This window comes from Engystomops pustulosus, unplaced genomic scaffold (assembly GCF_040894005.1).
Source record: "Engystomops pustulosus unplaced genomic scaffold, aEngPut4.maternal MAT_SCAFFOLD_122, whole genome shotgun sequence".
In the NCBI taxonomy this organism is placed as follows: Eukaryota; Metazoa; Chordata; class Amphibia; order Anura; family Leptodactylidae; genus Engystomops; species Engystomops pustulosus.
The window spans coordinates 236,287-252,787 of record NW_027285003.1 but is presented as its reverse complement, the minus strand read 5'-3'; the positions used below and the strand labels follow the sequence as shown (position 1 = coordinate 252,787).

The window sequence follows — 16,501 nt, the reverse complement described above, 5'->3', positions numbered from 1 at the left end:
CATGCACATTATACACCACCACTAGGAGGAGATCACTACATACACATTATACACCACCACTAGGGGGAGATCACTACATACAGATTATACACCACCACTAGGGGGAGATCACTACATACAGATTATACACCACCACTAGGGGGAGATCACTACATACAGATTATACAGTCACCTTCTATTTGAAAAAGAAAAAATTCAACAAAAATTAAAGTGCAGTAAATTTATTATTCCTTTATTGAAGGTTTGTACATATATTTTTAATCTATAATCCTTTAAACCAAGAACATCCAAGCAAGTTTGTAGTAATATATAAAATGTAAGATGCGTCCTTTATATGACAAGGACTTATGCACAGGGAAAGAGACCTGGGACTCTGCACCTGTAGATGTCGCCATTCGTATATATGAGCCATAGGTATCCCTGATCGTAAGAGAGATGCTTGAAAGTGCTGCAGCCAACATTCAGCCGTCTCCAAGAGGTTCCAATTGGAGCTGATGCCGTGACACCTTCCCTAAAATACAGAGAACAAGATACTGAGAACTAGAATATAGGTTAACTGGATAATAAATGTAGTACATATATAATTTTAAGAAGATCAAGTCAGCTCCCCTAGTGGTGGTGTATAATGTGTATGTAGTGATCTCCTCCTAGTGGTGGTGTATAATCTGTATGTAGTGATCTCCCCCTAGTGGTGGTGTATAATGTGTATGTAGTGATCTCCCCCTAGTGGTGGTGTATAATGTGTATGTAGTGATCTCCCCCTAGTGGTGGTGTATAATCTGTATGTAGTGATCTCCCCCTAGTGGTGGTGTATAATCTGTATGTAGTGATCTCCTCCTAGTGGTGGTGTATAATGTGTATGTAGTGATCTCCCCCTAGTGGTGGTGTATAATCTGTATGTAGTGATCTCCTCCTAGTGGTGGTGTATAATGTGTATGTAGTGATCTCCTCCTAGTGGTGGTGTATAATCTGTATGTAGTGATCTCCTCCTAGTGGTGGTGTATAATCTGTATGTAGTGATCTCCCCCTAGTGGTGGTGTATAATCTGTATGTAGTGATCTCCCCCTAGTGGTGATGTATAATCTGTATGTAGTGATCTCCTCCTAGTGGTGGTGTATAATGTGTATGTAGTGATCTCCCCCTAGTGGTGGTGTATAATGTGTATGTAGTGATCTCCCCCTAGTGGTGGTGTATAATCTGTATGTAGTGATCTCCTCCTAGTGGTGGTGTATAATGTGTATGTAGTGATCTCCTCCTAGTGGTGGTGTATAATCTGTATGTAGTGATCTCCCCCTAGTGGTGGTGTATAATCTGTATGTAGTGAGCTCCTCCTAGTGGTGTTGTATAATCTGTATCTAGTGATCTCCCCCTAGTGGTGGTGTATAATCTGTATATAGTGATCTCCCCCTAGTGGTGGTGTATAATCTGTATGTAGTGATCTCCCCCTAGTGGTGGTGTATAATCTGTATGTAGTGATCTCCTCCTAGTGGTGGTGTATAATCTGTATATAGTGATCTCCTCCTAGTGGTGGTGTATAATCTGTATGTAGTGATCTCCCCCTAGTGGTGGTGTATAATGTGTATGTAGTGATCTCCCCCTAGTGGTGGTGTATAATCTGTATGTAGTGATCTCCTCCTAGTGGTGGTGTATAATGTGTATGTAGTGATCTCCTCCTAGTGGTGGTGTATAATCTGTATGTAGTGATCTCCTCCTAGTGGTGGTGTATAATCTGTATGTAGTGATCTCCCCCTAGTGGTGGTGTATAATCTGTATGTAGTGATCTCCTCCTAGTGGTGGTGTATAATCTGTATGTAGTGATCTCCTCCTAGTGGTGGTGTATAATCTGTATGTAGTGATCTCCTCCTAGTGGTGGTGTATAATGTGTATGTAGTGATCTCCCCCTAGTGGTGGTGTATAATCTGTATGTAGTGATCCCCCCCTAGTGGTGGTGTATAATCTGTATGTAGTGATCTCCCCCTAGTGGTGGTGTATAATCTGTATGTAGTGATCTCCCCCTAGTGGTGGTGTATAATCTGTATGTAGTGATCTCCTCCTAGTGGTGGTGTATAATCTGTATGTAGTGATCTCCCCCTAGTGGTGGTGTATAATCTGTATGTAGTGATCTCCCCCTAGTGGTGGTGTATAATCTGTATGTAGTGATCTCCTCCTAGTGGTGGTGTATAATCTGTATGTAGTGATCCCCCCCTAGTGGTGGTGTATAATCTGTATGTAGTGATCTCCCCCTAGTGGTGGTGTATAATCTGTATGTAGTGATCTCCCCTAGTGGTGGTGTATAATCTGTATGTAGTGATCTCCCCCTAGTGGTGGTCTATAATCTGTATGTAGTGATCTCCTCCTAGTGGTGGTGTATAATCTGTATGTAGTGATCCCCCCCTAGTGGTGGTGTATAATCTGTATGTAGTGATCTCCCCCTAGTGGTGGTGTATAATCTGTATGTAGTGATCTCCCCCTAGTGGTGGTGTATAATCTGTATGTAGTGATCTCCCCCTAGTGGTGGTGTATAATCTGTATGTAGTGATCTCCTCCTAGTGGTGGTGTATAATCTGTATGTAGTGATCCCCCCCTAGTGGTGGTGTATAATCTGTATGTAGTGATCTCCCCCTAGTGGTGGTGTATAATCTGTATGTAGTGATCTCCCCCTAGTGGTGGTGTATAATCTGTATGTAGTGATCTCCTCCTAGTGGTGGTGTATAATCTGTATGTAGTGATCTCCTCCTAGTGGTGGTGTATAATCTGTATGTAGTGATCTCCTCCTAGTGGTGGTGTATAATCTGTATGTAGTGATCTCCCCCTAGTGGTGGTGTATAATATGTATGTAGTGATCTCCTCCTAGTGGTGATGTATAATCTGTATGTAGTGATCTCCTCCTAGTGGTGGTGTATAATCTGTATGTGGTGGTGTATAATGTGTATGTAGTGATCTCCCCCTAGTAGTGGTGTATAATCTGTATGTAGTGATCTCCCCCTAGTGGTGGTGTATAATATGTATGTAGTGATCTCCTCCTAGTGGTGATGTATAATCTGTATGTAGTGATCTCCTCCTAGTGGTGGTATATAATCTGTATGTAGTGATCTCCTCCTTGTGGTGGTGTATAATATGTATGTAGTGATCTCCTCCTAGTGGTGATGTATAATCTGTATGTAGTGATCTCCCCCTAGTGGTGGTGTATAATCTGTATGTAGTGATCTCCCCCTAGTAGTGGTGTATAATCTGTATGTAGTGATCTCCTCCTAGTGGTGGTGTATAATCTGTATGTAGGGATCTCCTCCTAGTGGTGGTGTATAATGTGCATGTAGTGATCTCCCCCTAGTGGTGGAGTATAATATGTATGTAGTGATCTCCTCCTAGTGGTGATGTATAATCTGTATGTAGTGATCTCCTCCTAGTGGTGGTATATAATCTGTATGTAGTGATCTCCTCCTAGTGGTGGTGTATAATATGTATGTAGTGATCTCCTCCTAGTGGTGATGTATAATCTGTATGTAGTGATCTCCCCCTAGTGGTGGTGTATAATGTGTATGTAGTGATCTCCCCCTAGTGGTGGTGTATAATGTGTATGTAGTGAGCTTCCCCTAGTGGTGGTGTAAAATCTGTATGTAGTGATCTCCCCCTTATGGTGGTGTATAATCTGTATGTAGTGATCTCCCCCTAGTGGTGGTGTATAATCTGTATGTAGTGATCTCCTCCTAGTGGTGGTGTATAATCTGTATGTAGTGATCTCCTCCTTGTGGTGGTGTATAATCTGTATGTAGTGAGCTCCCCCTAGTGGTGGTGTATAATGTGTATGTAGTGATCTCCCCCTAGTGGTGGGGTATAATCTGTATGTAGTGATCTCCCCCTAGTGGTGGTGTATAATCTGTATGTAGTGATCTCCCCCTAGTGGTGATGTATAATCTGTATGTAGTGATCTCCCCCTAGTGGTGGTGTATAATCTGTATGTAGTGATCTCCCCCTAGTGGTGGTGTATAATCTGTATGTAGTGATCTCCCCCTAGTGGTGGTGTATAATCTGTATGTAGTGATCTCCCCCTAGTGGTGGTGTATAATCTGTATGTAGTGATCTCCTCCTAGTGGTGGTGTATAATCTGTATGTAGTGATCTCCTCCTTGTGGTGGTGTATAATTTGTATGTAGTGATCTCCCCCTAGTGGTGGTGTATAATGTGTATGTAGTGATCTCCCCCTAGTGGTGGTGTATAATCTGTATGTAGTGAGCTCCCCCTAGTGGTGGTGTATAATCTGTATGTAGTGATCTCCTCCTAGTGGTGGTGTATAATCTGTATGTAGTGATCTCCTCCTAGTGGTGGTGTGTAATCTGTATGTAGTGATCTCCTCCTAGTGGTGATGTATAATCTGTATGTAGTGATCTCCCCCTAGTGATGGTGTATAATCTGTATGTAGTGAGCTTCCCCTAGCGGTGGTGTATAATCTGTATGTAGTGATTTCCTCCTAGTGGTGGTGTATAATCTGTATGTAGTGATCTCCCCCTAGTGATGGTGTATAATCTGTATGTAGTGATCTCCCACTAGGGGTCGTGTATAATGTGTATGTAGTGAGCTCCCCCTAGTGGTGGTGTATAATGTGTATGTAGTGATCTCCCCCTAGTGGTGGTGCATAATCTGTATGTAGTGATGGTGTATAATCTGTATGCAGTGATCTCCCCCTAGTGGTGGTGTATAATGTGTATGTAGTGATCTCCCCCAAGTGGTGGTGTATATTGTGTATGTAGTGATCTCCTCCTAGTGATGGTGTATAATCTGTATATAGTGATCTCCCCCTAGTGGTGGTGTATAATCTGTATGTAGTGAGCTCCCCCTAGTGGTGGTGTATAATCTGTATGTAGTGATCTCCCCCTAGTGGTGGTGTATAATCTGTATGTAGTGATCTCCCCCTAGTGGTGGTGTATAATCTGTATGTAGTGATCTCCCCCTAGTGGTGGTGTATAATCTGTATGTAGTGATCTCCTCCTAGTGGTGGTGTATAATCTGTATGTAGTGATCTCCCCCTAGTGGTGGTGTATAATCTGTATGTAGTGATCTCCTCCTAGTGGTGATGTATAATCTGTATGTAGTGATCTCCTCCTAGTGGTGGTGTATAATCTGTATGTGGTGGTGTATAATGTTTATGTAGTGATCTCCCCCTAGTAGTGGTGTATAACCTGTATGTAGTGATCTCCCCCTAGTGGTGGTGTATAATATGTATGTAGTGATCTCCCCCTAGTGGTGGTGTATAATCTGTATGTAGTGGTCTCCCCCTAGTGGTGGTGTATAATCTGTATGTAGTGATCTCCCCCTAGTGGTGGTGTATAATCTGTATGTAGTGATCTCCTCCTAGTGGTGGTGTATAATCTGTATGTAGTGATCTCCTCCTTGTGGTGGTGTATAATTTGTATGTAGTGATCTCCCCCTAGTGGTGGTGTATAATCTGTATGTAGTGATCTCCCCCTAGTGGTGGTGTATAATCTGTATGTAGTGATCTCCCCCTAGTGGAGTTGTATAATCTGTATGTAGTGATCTCCCCCTAGTGGTGGTGTATAATCTGTATGTAGTGATCTCCCCCTAGTGGTGGTGTATAATCTGTATGTAGTGATCTCCTCCTAGTGGTGGTGTATAATCTGTATGTAGTGAGCTCCCCCTAGTGGTGGTGTATAATCTGTATGTAGTGATCTCCTCCTAGTGGTGGTGTATAATCTGTATGTAGTGATCTCCTCCTAGTGGTGGTGTATAATGTGTATGTAGTGATCTCCTCCTAGTGGTGATGTATAATCTGTATGTAGTGATCTCCCCCTAGTGATGGTGTATAATCTGTATGTAGTGATCTTCCCCTAGTGATGGTGTATAATCTGTATGTAGTGAGCTTCCCCTAGCGGTGGTGTATAATCTGTATGTAGTGATTTCCTCCTAGTGGTGGTGTATAATGTGTATGTAGTGATCTCCCCCTAGTGATGGTGTATAATCTGTATGTAGTGAGCTCCCCCTAGTGGTGGTGTATAATCTATATGTAGTGATCTCCCTCTAGGGGTCGTGTATAATGTGTATGTAGTGAGCTCCCACTAGTGGTGGTGTATAATGTGTATGTAGTGATCTCCCCCTAGTGGTGGTGTATAATCTGTATGTAGTGATGGTGTATAATCTGTATGCAGTGATCTCCCCCTAGTGGTGGTGTATAATGTGTATGTAGTGAGCTCCCCCTAGTGGTGGTGTATAATGTGTATGTAGTGATCTCCCCCTAGTGGTGGTGTATAATCTGTATGTAGTGATCTCCTCCTAGTGGTGGTGTATAATGTGTATGTAGTGATCTCCTCCTAGTGATGGTGTATAATCTGTATATAGTGATCTCCCCCTAGTGGTGGTGTATAATCTGTATGTAGTGAGCTCCCCCTAGTGGTGGTGTATAATCTGTATGTAGTGATCTCCCCCTAGTGGTGGTGTACAATCTGTATGTAGTGATCTCCCCCTAGTGGTGGTGTATAATCTGTATGTAGTGAGCTCCCCCTAGTGGTGGTGTATAATCTGTATGTAGTGATCTCCCCCTAGTGGTGGTGTACAATCTGTATGTAGTGATCTCCCCCTAGTGGTGGTGTATAATCTGTATGTAGTGATCTCCCCCTAGTGGTGGTGTATAATCTGTATGTAGTGATCTCCTCCTAGTGGTGGTGTATAATCTGTATGTAGTGATCTCCCCCTAGTGGTGGTGTATAATCTGTATGTAGTGATCTCCTCCTAGTGGTGGTGTATAATCTGTATGTGGTGGTGTATAATGTGTATGTAGTGATCTCCCCCTAGTAGTGGTGTATAACCTGTATGTAGTGATCTCCCCCTAGTGGTGGTGTATAATAAGTATGTAGTGATCTCCTCCTAGTGGTGATGTATAATCTGTATGTAGTGATCTCCTCCTAGTGGTGGTATATAATCTGTATGTAGTGATCTCCTCCTAGTGGTGGTGTATAATATGTATGTAGTGATCTCCTCCTAGTGGTGATGTATAATCTGTATGTAGTGATCTCCCCCTAGTGGTGGTGTATAATCTGTATGTAGTGATCTCCCCCTAGTGGTGGTGTATAATCTGTATGTAGTGATCTCCTCCTAGTGGTGGTGTATAATCTGTATGTAGTGATCTCCCCCTAGTGGTGGTGTATAATCTGTATGTAGTGATCTCCCCCTAGTGGTGGTGTATAATCTGTATGTAGTGATCTCCTCCTAGTGGTGATGTATAATCTGTATGTAGTGATCTCCTCCTAGTGGTGGTGTATAATGTGTATGTAGTGATCTCCCCCTAGTGGTGGTGTATAATCTGTATGTAGTGATCTCCTCCTAGTGGTGGTGTATAATCTGTATGTAGTGATCTCCCCCTAGTGGTGGTGTATAATCTGTATGTAGTGATCTCCTCCTAGTGGTGATGTATAATCTGTATGTAGTGATCTCCTCCTAGTGCTGGTGTATAATGTGTATGTAGTGATCTCCCCCTAGTGGTGGTGTATAATCTGTATGTAGTGATCTCCCCCTAGTGGTGGTGTATAATCTGTATGTAGTGATCTCCTCCTAGTGGTGATGTATAATCTGTATGTAGTGATCTCCTCCTAGTGGTGGTGTATAATATGTATGTAGTGATCTCCTCCTAGTGGTGATGTATAATCTGTATGTAGTGATCTCCCCCTAGTGCTGGTGTATAATGTGTATGTAGTGAGCTTCCCCTAGTGGTGGTGTATAATCTGTATGTAGTGATCTCCCCCTAATGGTGGTGTATAATCTGTATGTAGTGATCTCCCCCTAGTGGTGGTGTATAATCTGTATGTAGTGATCTCCTCCTAGTGGTGGTGTATAATCTGTATGTAGTGATCTCCTCCTTGTGGTGGTGTATAATCTGTATGTAGTGATCTCCCCCTAGTGGTGGGGTATAATCTGTATGTAGTGATCTCCCCCTAGTGGTGGTGTATAATCTGTATGTAGTGATCTCCCCCTAGTGGTGATGTAAAATCTGTATGTAGTGATCTCCCCCTAGTGGTGGTGTATAATCTGTATGTAGTGATCTCCCCCTAGTGGTGGTGTATAATCTGTATGTAGTGATCTCCCCCTAGTGGTGGTGTATAATCTGTATGTAGTGATCTCCCCCTAGTGGTGGTGTATAATCTGTATGTAGTGATCTCCCCCTAGTGGTGGTGTATAATCTGTATGTAGTGATCTCCTCCTAGTGGTGGTGTATAATCTGTATGTAGTGAGCTCCCCCTAGTGGTGGTGTATAATCTGTATGTAGTGATCTCCTCCTAGTGGTGGTGTATAATCTGTATGTAGTGATCTCCTCCTAGTGGTGGTGTATAATCTGTATGTAGTGATCTCCTCCTAGTGGTGATGTATAATCTGTATGTAGTGATCTCCCCCTAGTGATGGTGTATAATCTGTATGTAGTGAGCTCCCCCTAGTGGTGGTGTATAATGTGTATGTAGTGATCTCCTCCTAGTAGTGGTGTATAATCTGTATGTAGTGATCTTCCCCTAGTGATGGTGTATAATCTGTATGTAGTGAGCTTCCCCTAGCGGTGGTGTATTATCTGTATGTAGTGATTTCCTCCTAGTGGTGGTGTATAATGTGTATGTAGTGATCTCCCCCTAGTGATGGTGTATAATCTGTATGTAGTGAGCTCCCCCTAGTGGTGGTGTATAATCTGTATGTAGTGATCTCCCTCTAGGGGTCGTGTATAATGTGTATGTAGTGAGCTCCCCCTAGTGGTGGTGTATAATGTGTATGTAGTGATCTCCCCCTAGTGGTGGTGTATAATCTGTATGTAGTAATGGTGTATAATCTGTATGCAGTGATCTCCCCCTAGTGGTGGTGTATAATGTGTATGTAGTGAGCTCCCCCTAGTGGTGGTGTATAATCTGTATGTAGTGATCTCCCCCTAGTGGTGGTGTATAATCTGTATGTAGTGATCTCCTCCTAGTGGTGGTGTATAATCTGTATGTAGTGATCTCCCCCTAGTGGTGGTGTATAATCTGTATGTAGCGATCTCCCCCTAGTGGTGGTGTATAATCTGTATGTAGCGATCTCCCCCTAGTGGTGGTGTATAATCTGTATGTAGTGATCTCCCCCTAGTGGTGGTGTATAATCTGTATGTAGTGATCTCCCCCTAGTGGTGGTGTATAATGTGTATGTAGTGATCTCCCCCTAGTGGTGGTGTATAATGTGTATGTAGTGATCTCCCCCTAGTGGTGGTGTATAATGTGTATGTAGTGATCTCCCCCTAGTGGTGGTGTATAATCTGTATGCAGTGATCTCCCCCTAGTGGTGGTGTATAATCTGTATGTAGTGATCTCCCCCTAGTGGTGGTGTATAATCTGTATGTAGTGAGCTCCCCCTAGTGGTGGTGTATAATCTGTATGTAGTGAGCTCCCCCTAGTGGTGGTGTATAATCTGTATGTAGTGATCTCCCCCTAGTGGTGGTGTATAATCTGTATGTAGTGAGCTCCCCCTAGTGGTGGTGTATAATCTGTATGTAGTGAGCTCCCCCTAGTGGTGGTGTATAATCTGTATGTAGTGAGCTCCCCCTAGTGGTGGTGTATAATCTGTATGTAGTGATCTCCCCCTAGTGGTGGTGTATAATCTGTATGTAGTGAGCTCCCCCTAGTGGTGGTGTATAATCTGTATGTAGTGATCTCCCCCTAGTGGTGGTGTATAATCTGTATGTAGTGATCTCCCCCTAGTGGTGGTGTATAATCTGTATGTAGTGAGCTCCCCCTAGTGGTGGTGTATAATCTGTATGTAGTGAGCTCCCCCTAGTGGTGGTGTATAATCTGTATGTAGTGATCTCCCCCTAGTGGTGGTGTATAATCTGTATGTAGTGATCTCCCCCTAGTGGTGGTGTATAATCTGTATGTAGTGAGCTCCCCCTAGTGGTGGTGTATAATCTGTATGTAGTGATCTCCTCCTAGTGTTGGTGTATAATGTGTATGTAGTGATCTCCCCCCTAGTGGTGGTGTATAATGTGTATGTAGTGATCTCCCCCTAGTGGTGGTGTATAATCTGTATGTAGTGATCTCCTCCTAGTGGTGGTGTATAATCTGTATGTAGTGATCTCCTCCTAGTGGTGGTGTATAATCTGTATGTAGTGATCTCCCCCTAGTGGTGGTGTATAATCTGTATGTAGTGATCTCCTCCTAGTGGTGATGTATAATCTGTATGTAGTGATCTCCTCCTAGTGGTGGTGTATAATCTGTATGTGGTGGTGTATAATGTTTATGTAGTGATCTCCCCCTAGTAGTGGTGTATAACCTGTATGTAGTGATCTCCCCCTAGTGGTGGTGTATAATATGTATGTAGTGATCTCCCCCTAGTGGTGGTGTATAATCTGTATGTAGTGGTCTCCCCCTAGTGGTGGTGTATAATCTGTATGTAGTGATCTCCCCCTAGTGGTGGTGTATAATCTGTATGTAGTGATCTCCTCCTAGTGGTGGTGTATAATCTGTATGTAGTGATCTCCTCCTTGTGGTGGTGTATAATTTGTATGTAGTGATCTCCCCCTAGTGGTGGTGTATAATCTGTATGTAGTGATCTCCCCCTAGTGGTGGTGTATAATCTGTATGTAGTGATCTCCCCCTAGTGGAGTTGTATAATCTGTATGTAGTGATCTCCCCCTAGTGGTGGTGTATAATCTGTATGTAGTGATCTCCCCCTAGTGGTGGTGTATAATCTGTATGTAGTGATCTCCTCCTAGTGGTGGTGTATAATCTGTATGTAGTGAGCTCCCCCTAGTGGTGGTGTATAATCTGTATGTAGTGATCTCCTCCTAGTGGTGGTGTATAATCTGTATGTAGTGATCTCCTCCTAGTGGTGGTGTATAATGTGTATGTAGTGATCTCCTCCTAGTGGTGATGTATAATCTGTATGTAGTGATCTCCCCCTAGTGATGGTGTATAATCTGTATGTAGTGATCTTCCCCTAGTGATGGTGTATAATCTGTATGTAGTGAGCTTCCCCTAGCGGTGGTGTATAATCTGTATGTAGTGATTTCCTCCTAGTGGTGGTGTATAATGTGTATGTAGTGATCTCCCCCTAGTGATGGTGTATAATCTGTATGTAGTGAGCTCCCCCTAGTGGTGGTGTATAATCTATATGTAGTGATCTCCCTCTAGGGGTCGTGTATAATGTGTATGTAGTGAGCTCCCACTAGTGGTGGTGTATAATGTGTATGTAGTGATCTCCCCCTAGTGGTGGTGTATAATCTGTATGTAGTGATGGTGTATAATCTGTATGCAGTGATCTCCCCCTAGTGGTGGTGTATAATGTGTATGTAGTGAGCTCCCCCTAGTGGTGGTGTATAATGTGTATGTAGTGATCTCCCCCTAGTGGTGGTGTATAATCTGTATGTAGTGATCTCCTCCTAGTGGTGGTGTATAATGTGTATGTAGTGATCTCCTCCTAGTGATGGTGTATAATCTGTATATAGTGATCTCCCCCTAGTGGTGATGTATAATCTGTATGTAGTGAGCTCCCCCTAGTGGTGGTGTATAATCTGTATGTAGTGATCTCCCCCTAGTGGTGGTGTACAATCTGTATGTAGTGATCTCCCCCTAGTGGTGGTGTATAATCTGTATGTAGTGAGCTCCCCCTAGTGGTGGTGTATAATCTGTATGTAGTGATCTCCCCCTAGTGGTGGTGTACAATCTGTATGTAGTGATCTCCCCCTAGTGGTGGTGTATAATCTGTATGTAGTGATCTCCCCCTAGTGGTGGTGTATAATCTGTATGTAGTGATCTCCTCCTAGTGGTGGTGTATAATCTGTATGTAGTGATCTCCCCCTAGTGGTGGTGTATAATCTGTATGTAGTGATCTCCTCCTAGTGGTGGTGTATAATCTGTATGTGGTGGTGTATAATGTGTATGTAGTGATCTCCCCCTAGTAGTGGTGTATAACCTGTATGTAGTGATCTCCCCCTAGTGGTGGTGTATAATAAGTATGTAGTGATCTCCTCCTAGTGGTGATGTATAATCTGTATGTAGTGATCTCCTCCTAGTGGTGGTATATAATCTGTATGTAGTGATCTCCTCCTAGTGGTGGTGTATAATATGTATGTAGTGATCTCCTCCTAGTGGTGATGTATAATCTGTATGTAGTGATCTCCCCCTAGTGGTGGTGTATAATCTGTATGTAGTGATCTCCCCCTAGTGGTGGTGTATAATCTGTATGTAGTGATCTCCTCCTAGTGGTGGTGTATAATCTGTATGTAGTGATCTCCCCCTAGTGGTGGTGTATAATCTGTATGTAGTGATCTCCCCCTAGTGGTGGTGTATAATCTGTATGTAGTGATCTCCTCCTAGTGGTGATGTATAATCTGTATGTAGTGATCTCCTCCTAGTGGTGGTGTATAATGTGTATGTAGTGATCTCCCCCTAGTGGTGGTGTATAATCTGTATGTAGTGATCTCCTCCTAGTGGTGGTGTATAATCTGTATGTAGTGATCTCCCCCTAGTGGTGGTGTATAATTTGTATGTAGTGATCTCCTCCTAGTGGTGATGTATAATCTGTATGTAGTGATCTCCTCCTAGTGCTGGTGTATAATGTGTATGTAGTGATCTCCCCCTAGTGGTGGTGTATAATCTGTATGTAGTGATCTCCCCCTAGTGGTGGTGTATAATCTGTATGTAGTGATCTCCTCCTAGTGGTGATGTATAATCTGTATGTAGTGATCTCCTCCTAGTGGTGGTGTATAATATGTATGTAGTGATCTCCTCCTAGTGGTGATGTATAATCTGTATGTAGTGATCTCCCCCTAGTGCTGGTGTATAATGTGTATGTAGTGAGCTTCCCCTAGTGGTGGTGTATAATCTGTATGTAGTGATCTCCCCCTAATGGTGGTGTATAATCTGTATGTAGTGATCTCCCCCTAGTGGTGGTGTATAATCTGTATGTAGTGATCTCCTCCTAGTGGTGGTGTATAATCTGTATGTAGTGATCTCCTCCTTGTGGTGGTGTATAATCTGTATGTAGTGATCTCCCCCTAGTGGTGGGGTATAATCTGTATGTAGTGATCTCCCCCTAGTGGTGGTGTATAATCTGTATGTAGTGATCTCCCCCTAGTGGTGATGTAAAATCTGTATGTAGTGATCTCCCCCTAGTGGTGGTGTATAATCTGTATGTAGTGATCTCCCCCTAGTGGTGGTGTATAATCTGTATGTAGTGATCTCCCCCTAGTGGTGGTGTATAATCTGTATGTAGTGATCTCCCCCTAGTGGTGGTGTATAATCTGTATGTAGTGATCTCCCCCTAGTGGTGGTGTATAATCTGTATGTAGTGATCTCCTCCTAGTGGTGGTGTATAATCTGTATGTAGTGAGCTCCCCCTAGTGGTGGTGTATAATCTGTATGTAGTGATCTCCTCCTAGTGGTGGTGTATAATCTGTATGTAGTGATCTCCTCCTAGTGGTGGTGTATAATCTGTATGTAGTGATCTCCTCCTAGTGGTGATGTATAATCTGTATGTAGTGATCTCCCCCTAGTGATGGTGTATAATCTGTATGTAGTGAGCTCCCCCTAGTGGTGGTGTATAATGTGTATGTAGTGATCTCCTCCTAGTAGTGGTGTATAATCTGTATGTAGTGATCTTCCCCTAGTGATGGTCTATAATCTGTATGTAGTGAGCTTCCCCTAGCGGTGGTGTATAATCTGTATGTAGTGATTTCCTCCTAGTGGTGTTGTATAATGTGTATGTAGTGATCTCCCCCTAGTGATGGTGTATAATCTGTATGTAATGAGCTCCCCCTAGTGGTGGTGTATAATCTGTATGTAGTGATCTCCCTCTAGGGGTCGTGTATAATGTGTATGTAGTGAGCTCCCCCTAGTGGTGGTGTATAATGTGTATGTAGTGATCTCCCCCTAGTGGTGGTGTATAATCTGTATGTAGTAATGGTGTATAATCTGTATGCAGTGATCTCCCCCTAGTGGTGGTGTATAATGTGTATGTAGTGATCTCCCCCTAGTGGTGGTGTATAATCTGTATGTAGTGATCTCCTCCTAGTGGTGGTGTATAATGTGTATGTAGTGATCTCCCCCTAGTGGTGGTGTATAATGTGTATGTAGTGATCTCCCCCAAGTGGTGGTGTATATTGTGTATGTAGTGATCTCCTCCTAGTGATGGTGTATAATCTGTATATAGTGATCTCCCCCTAGTGGTGGTGTATAATCTGTATGTAGTGAGCTCCCCCTAGTGGTGGTGTATAATCTGTATGTAGTGATCTCCTCCTAGTGGTGGTGTATAATCTGTATGTAGTGAGCTTCCCCTAGTGGTGGTGTATAATCTGTATGTAGTGATCTCCCCCTAGTGGTGGTGTATAATCTGTATGTAGTGATCTCCCCCTAGTGGTGGTGTATAATGTGTATGTAGTGATCTCCCCCTAGTGGTGGTGTATAATCTGTATGTAGTGATCTCCCCCTAGTGGTGGTGTATAATCTGTATGTAGTGATCTCCCCCTAGTGGTGGTGTATAATGTGTATGTAGTGATCTCCCCCTAGTGGTGGTGTATAATCTGTATGTAGTGATCTCCTCCTAGTGGTGATGTATAATCTGTATGTAGTGATCTCCCCCTAGTGGTGGTGTATAATCTGTATGTAGTGATCTCCTCCTAGTGGTGGTGTATAATGTGTATGTAGTGATCTCCTCCTAGTGGTGGTGTATAATGTGTATGTAGTGATCCCCCCCTAGTGGTGGTGTATACTGTGTATGTAGTGATCCCCCCCTAGTGGTGGTGTATAATGTGTATGTAGTGATCTCCCCCTAGTGGTGGTGTATAATGTGTATATAGTGAGCTCCCCCTAGTGGTGGTGTATAATCTGTATGTAGTGATCTCCCCCTAGTGGTGGTGTATAATGTGTATGTAGTGATCTCCCCCTAGTGGTGGTGTATAATGTGTATGTAGTGATCTCCCTCTAGAGGTGGTGTATAATCTGTATGTAGTGATCTCCTCCTAGTGGTGGTGTATAATCTGTATGTAGTGAGCTCCTCCTAGTGGTGGTGTATAATCTGTATGTAGTGATCTCCTCCTAGTGGTGGTGTATAATCTGTATGTAGTGATCTCCCCCTAGTGGTGGTGTATAATCTGTATGTAGCGATCTCCCCCTAGTGGTGGTGTATAATCTGTATGTAGAGATCTCCCCCTAGTGGTGGTGTATAATCTGTATGTAGTGATCTCCCCCTAGTGGTGGTGTATAATCTGTATGTAGTGATCTCCCCCTAGTGGTGGTGTATAATGTGTATGTAGTGATCTCCCCCTAGTGGTGGTGTATAATGTGTATGTAGTGATCTCCCCCTAGTGGTGGTGTATAATGTGTATGTAGTGATCTCCCCCTAGTGGTGGTGTATAATCTGTATGTAGTGATCTCCCCCTAGTGGTGGTGTATAATCTGTATGTAGTGATCTCCCCCTAGTGGTGGTGTATAATCTGTATGTAGTGAGCTCCCCCTAGTGGTGGTGTATAATCTGTATGTAGTGAGCTCCCCCTAGTGGTGGTGTATAATCTGTATGTAGTGATCTCCCCCTAGTGGTGGTGTATAATCTGTATGTAGTGAGCTCCCCCTAGTGGTGGTGTATAATCTGTATGTAGTGAGCTCCCCCTAGTGGTGGTGTATAATCTGTATGTAGTGAGCTCCCCCTAGTGGTGGTGTATAATCTGTATGTAGTGATCTCCCCCTAGTGGTGGTGTATAATCTGTATGTAGTGAGCTCCCCCTAGTGGTGGTGTATAATCTGTATGTAGTGATCTCCCCCTAGTGGTGGTGTATAATCTGTATGTAGTGATCTCCCCCTAGTGGTGGTGTATAATCTGTATGTAGTGAGCTCCCCCTAGTGGTGGTGTATAATCTGTATGTAGTGAGCTCCCCCTAGTGGTGGTGTATAATCTGTATGTAGTGATCTCCCCCTAGTGGTGGTGTATAATCTGTATGTAGTGAGCTCCCCCTAGTGGTGGTGTATAATCTGTATGTAGTGAGCTCCCCCTAGTGGTGGTGTATAATCTGTATGTAGTGATCTCCCCCTAGTGGTGGTGTATAATCTGTATGTAGTGAGCTCCCCCTAGTGGTGGTGTATAATCTGTATGTAGTGATCTCCTCCTAGTGTTGGTGTATAATGTGTATGTAGTGATCTCCCCCCTAGTGGTGGTGTATAATGTGTATGTAGTGATCTCCCCCTAGTGGTGGTGTATAATCTGTATGTAGTGATCTCCTCCTAGTGGTGGTGTATAATCTGCATGTAGTGATCTCCCCCTAGTGGTGGTGTATAATCTGTATGTAGTGAGCTCCCCCTAGTGGTGGTGTATAATGTGTATGTAGTGATCTCCCCCTAGTGGTGGTGTATAATCTGTATGTAGTGATCTCCCCCTAGTGGTGGTGTATAATGTGTATGTAGTGATCTCCTCCTAGTGGTGGTGTATAATCTGTATGTAGTGATCTCCTAATGGTGGTGTATAATCTGTATGTAGTGATCTCCCCCTAGTGGTGGTGT

General features: G+C 43.4%; 1 protein-coding gene across 1 annotated transcript in view; it reads right to left on the bottom strand.

Moving 5' to 3' along the window:
* Window positions 1–239: 239 nt before the first annotated feature.
* Window positions 240–16,501, bottom strand: part of LOC140108379 (fish-egg lectin-like) — a 66,627-nt gene continuing 50,365 nt past the window's right edge. The window contains exon 4 of the mRNA XM_072131696.1: window positions 240–511. Within this exon, the coding sequence (XP_071987797.1) occupies window positions 346–511 (166 nt within the window). The 3' untranslated portion in view covers window positions 240–345. The remainder of the gene's footprint in view (window positions 512–16,501) is intronic.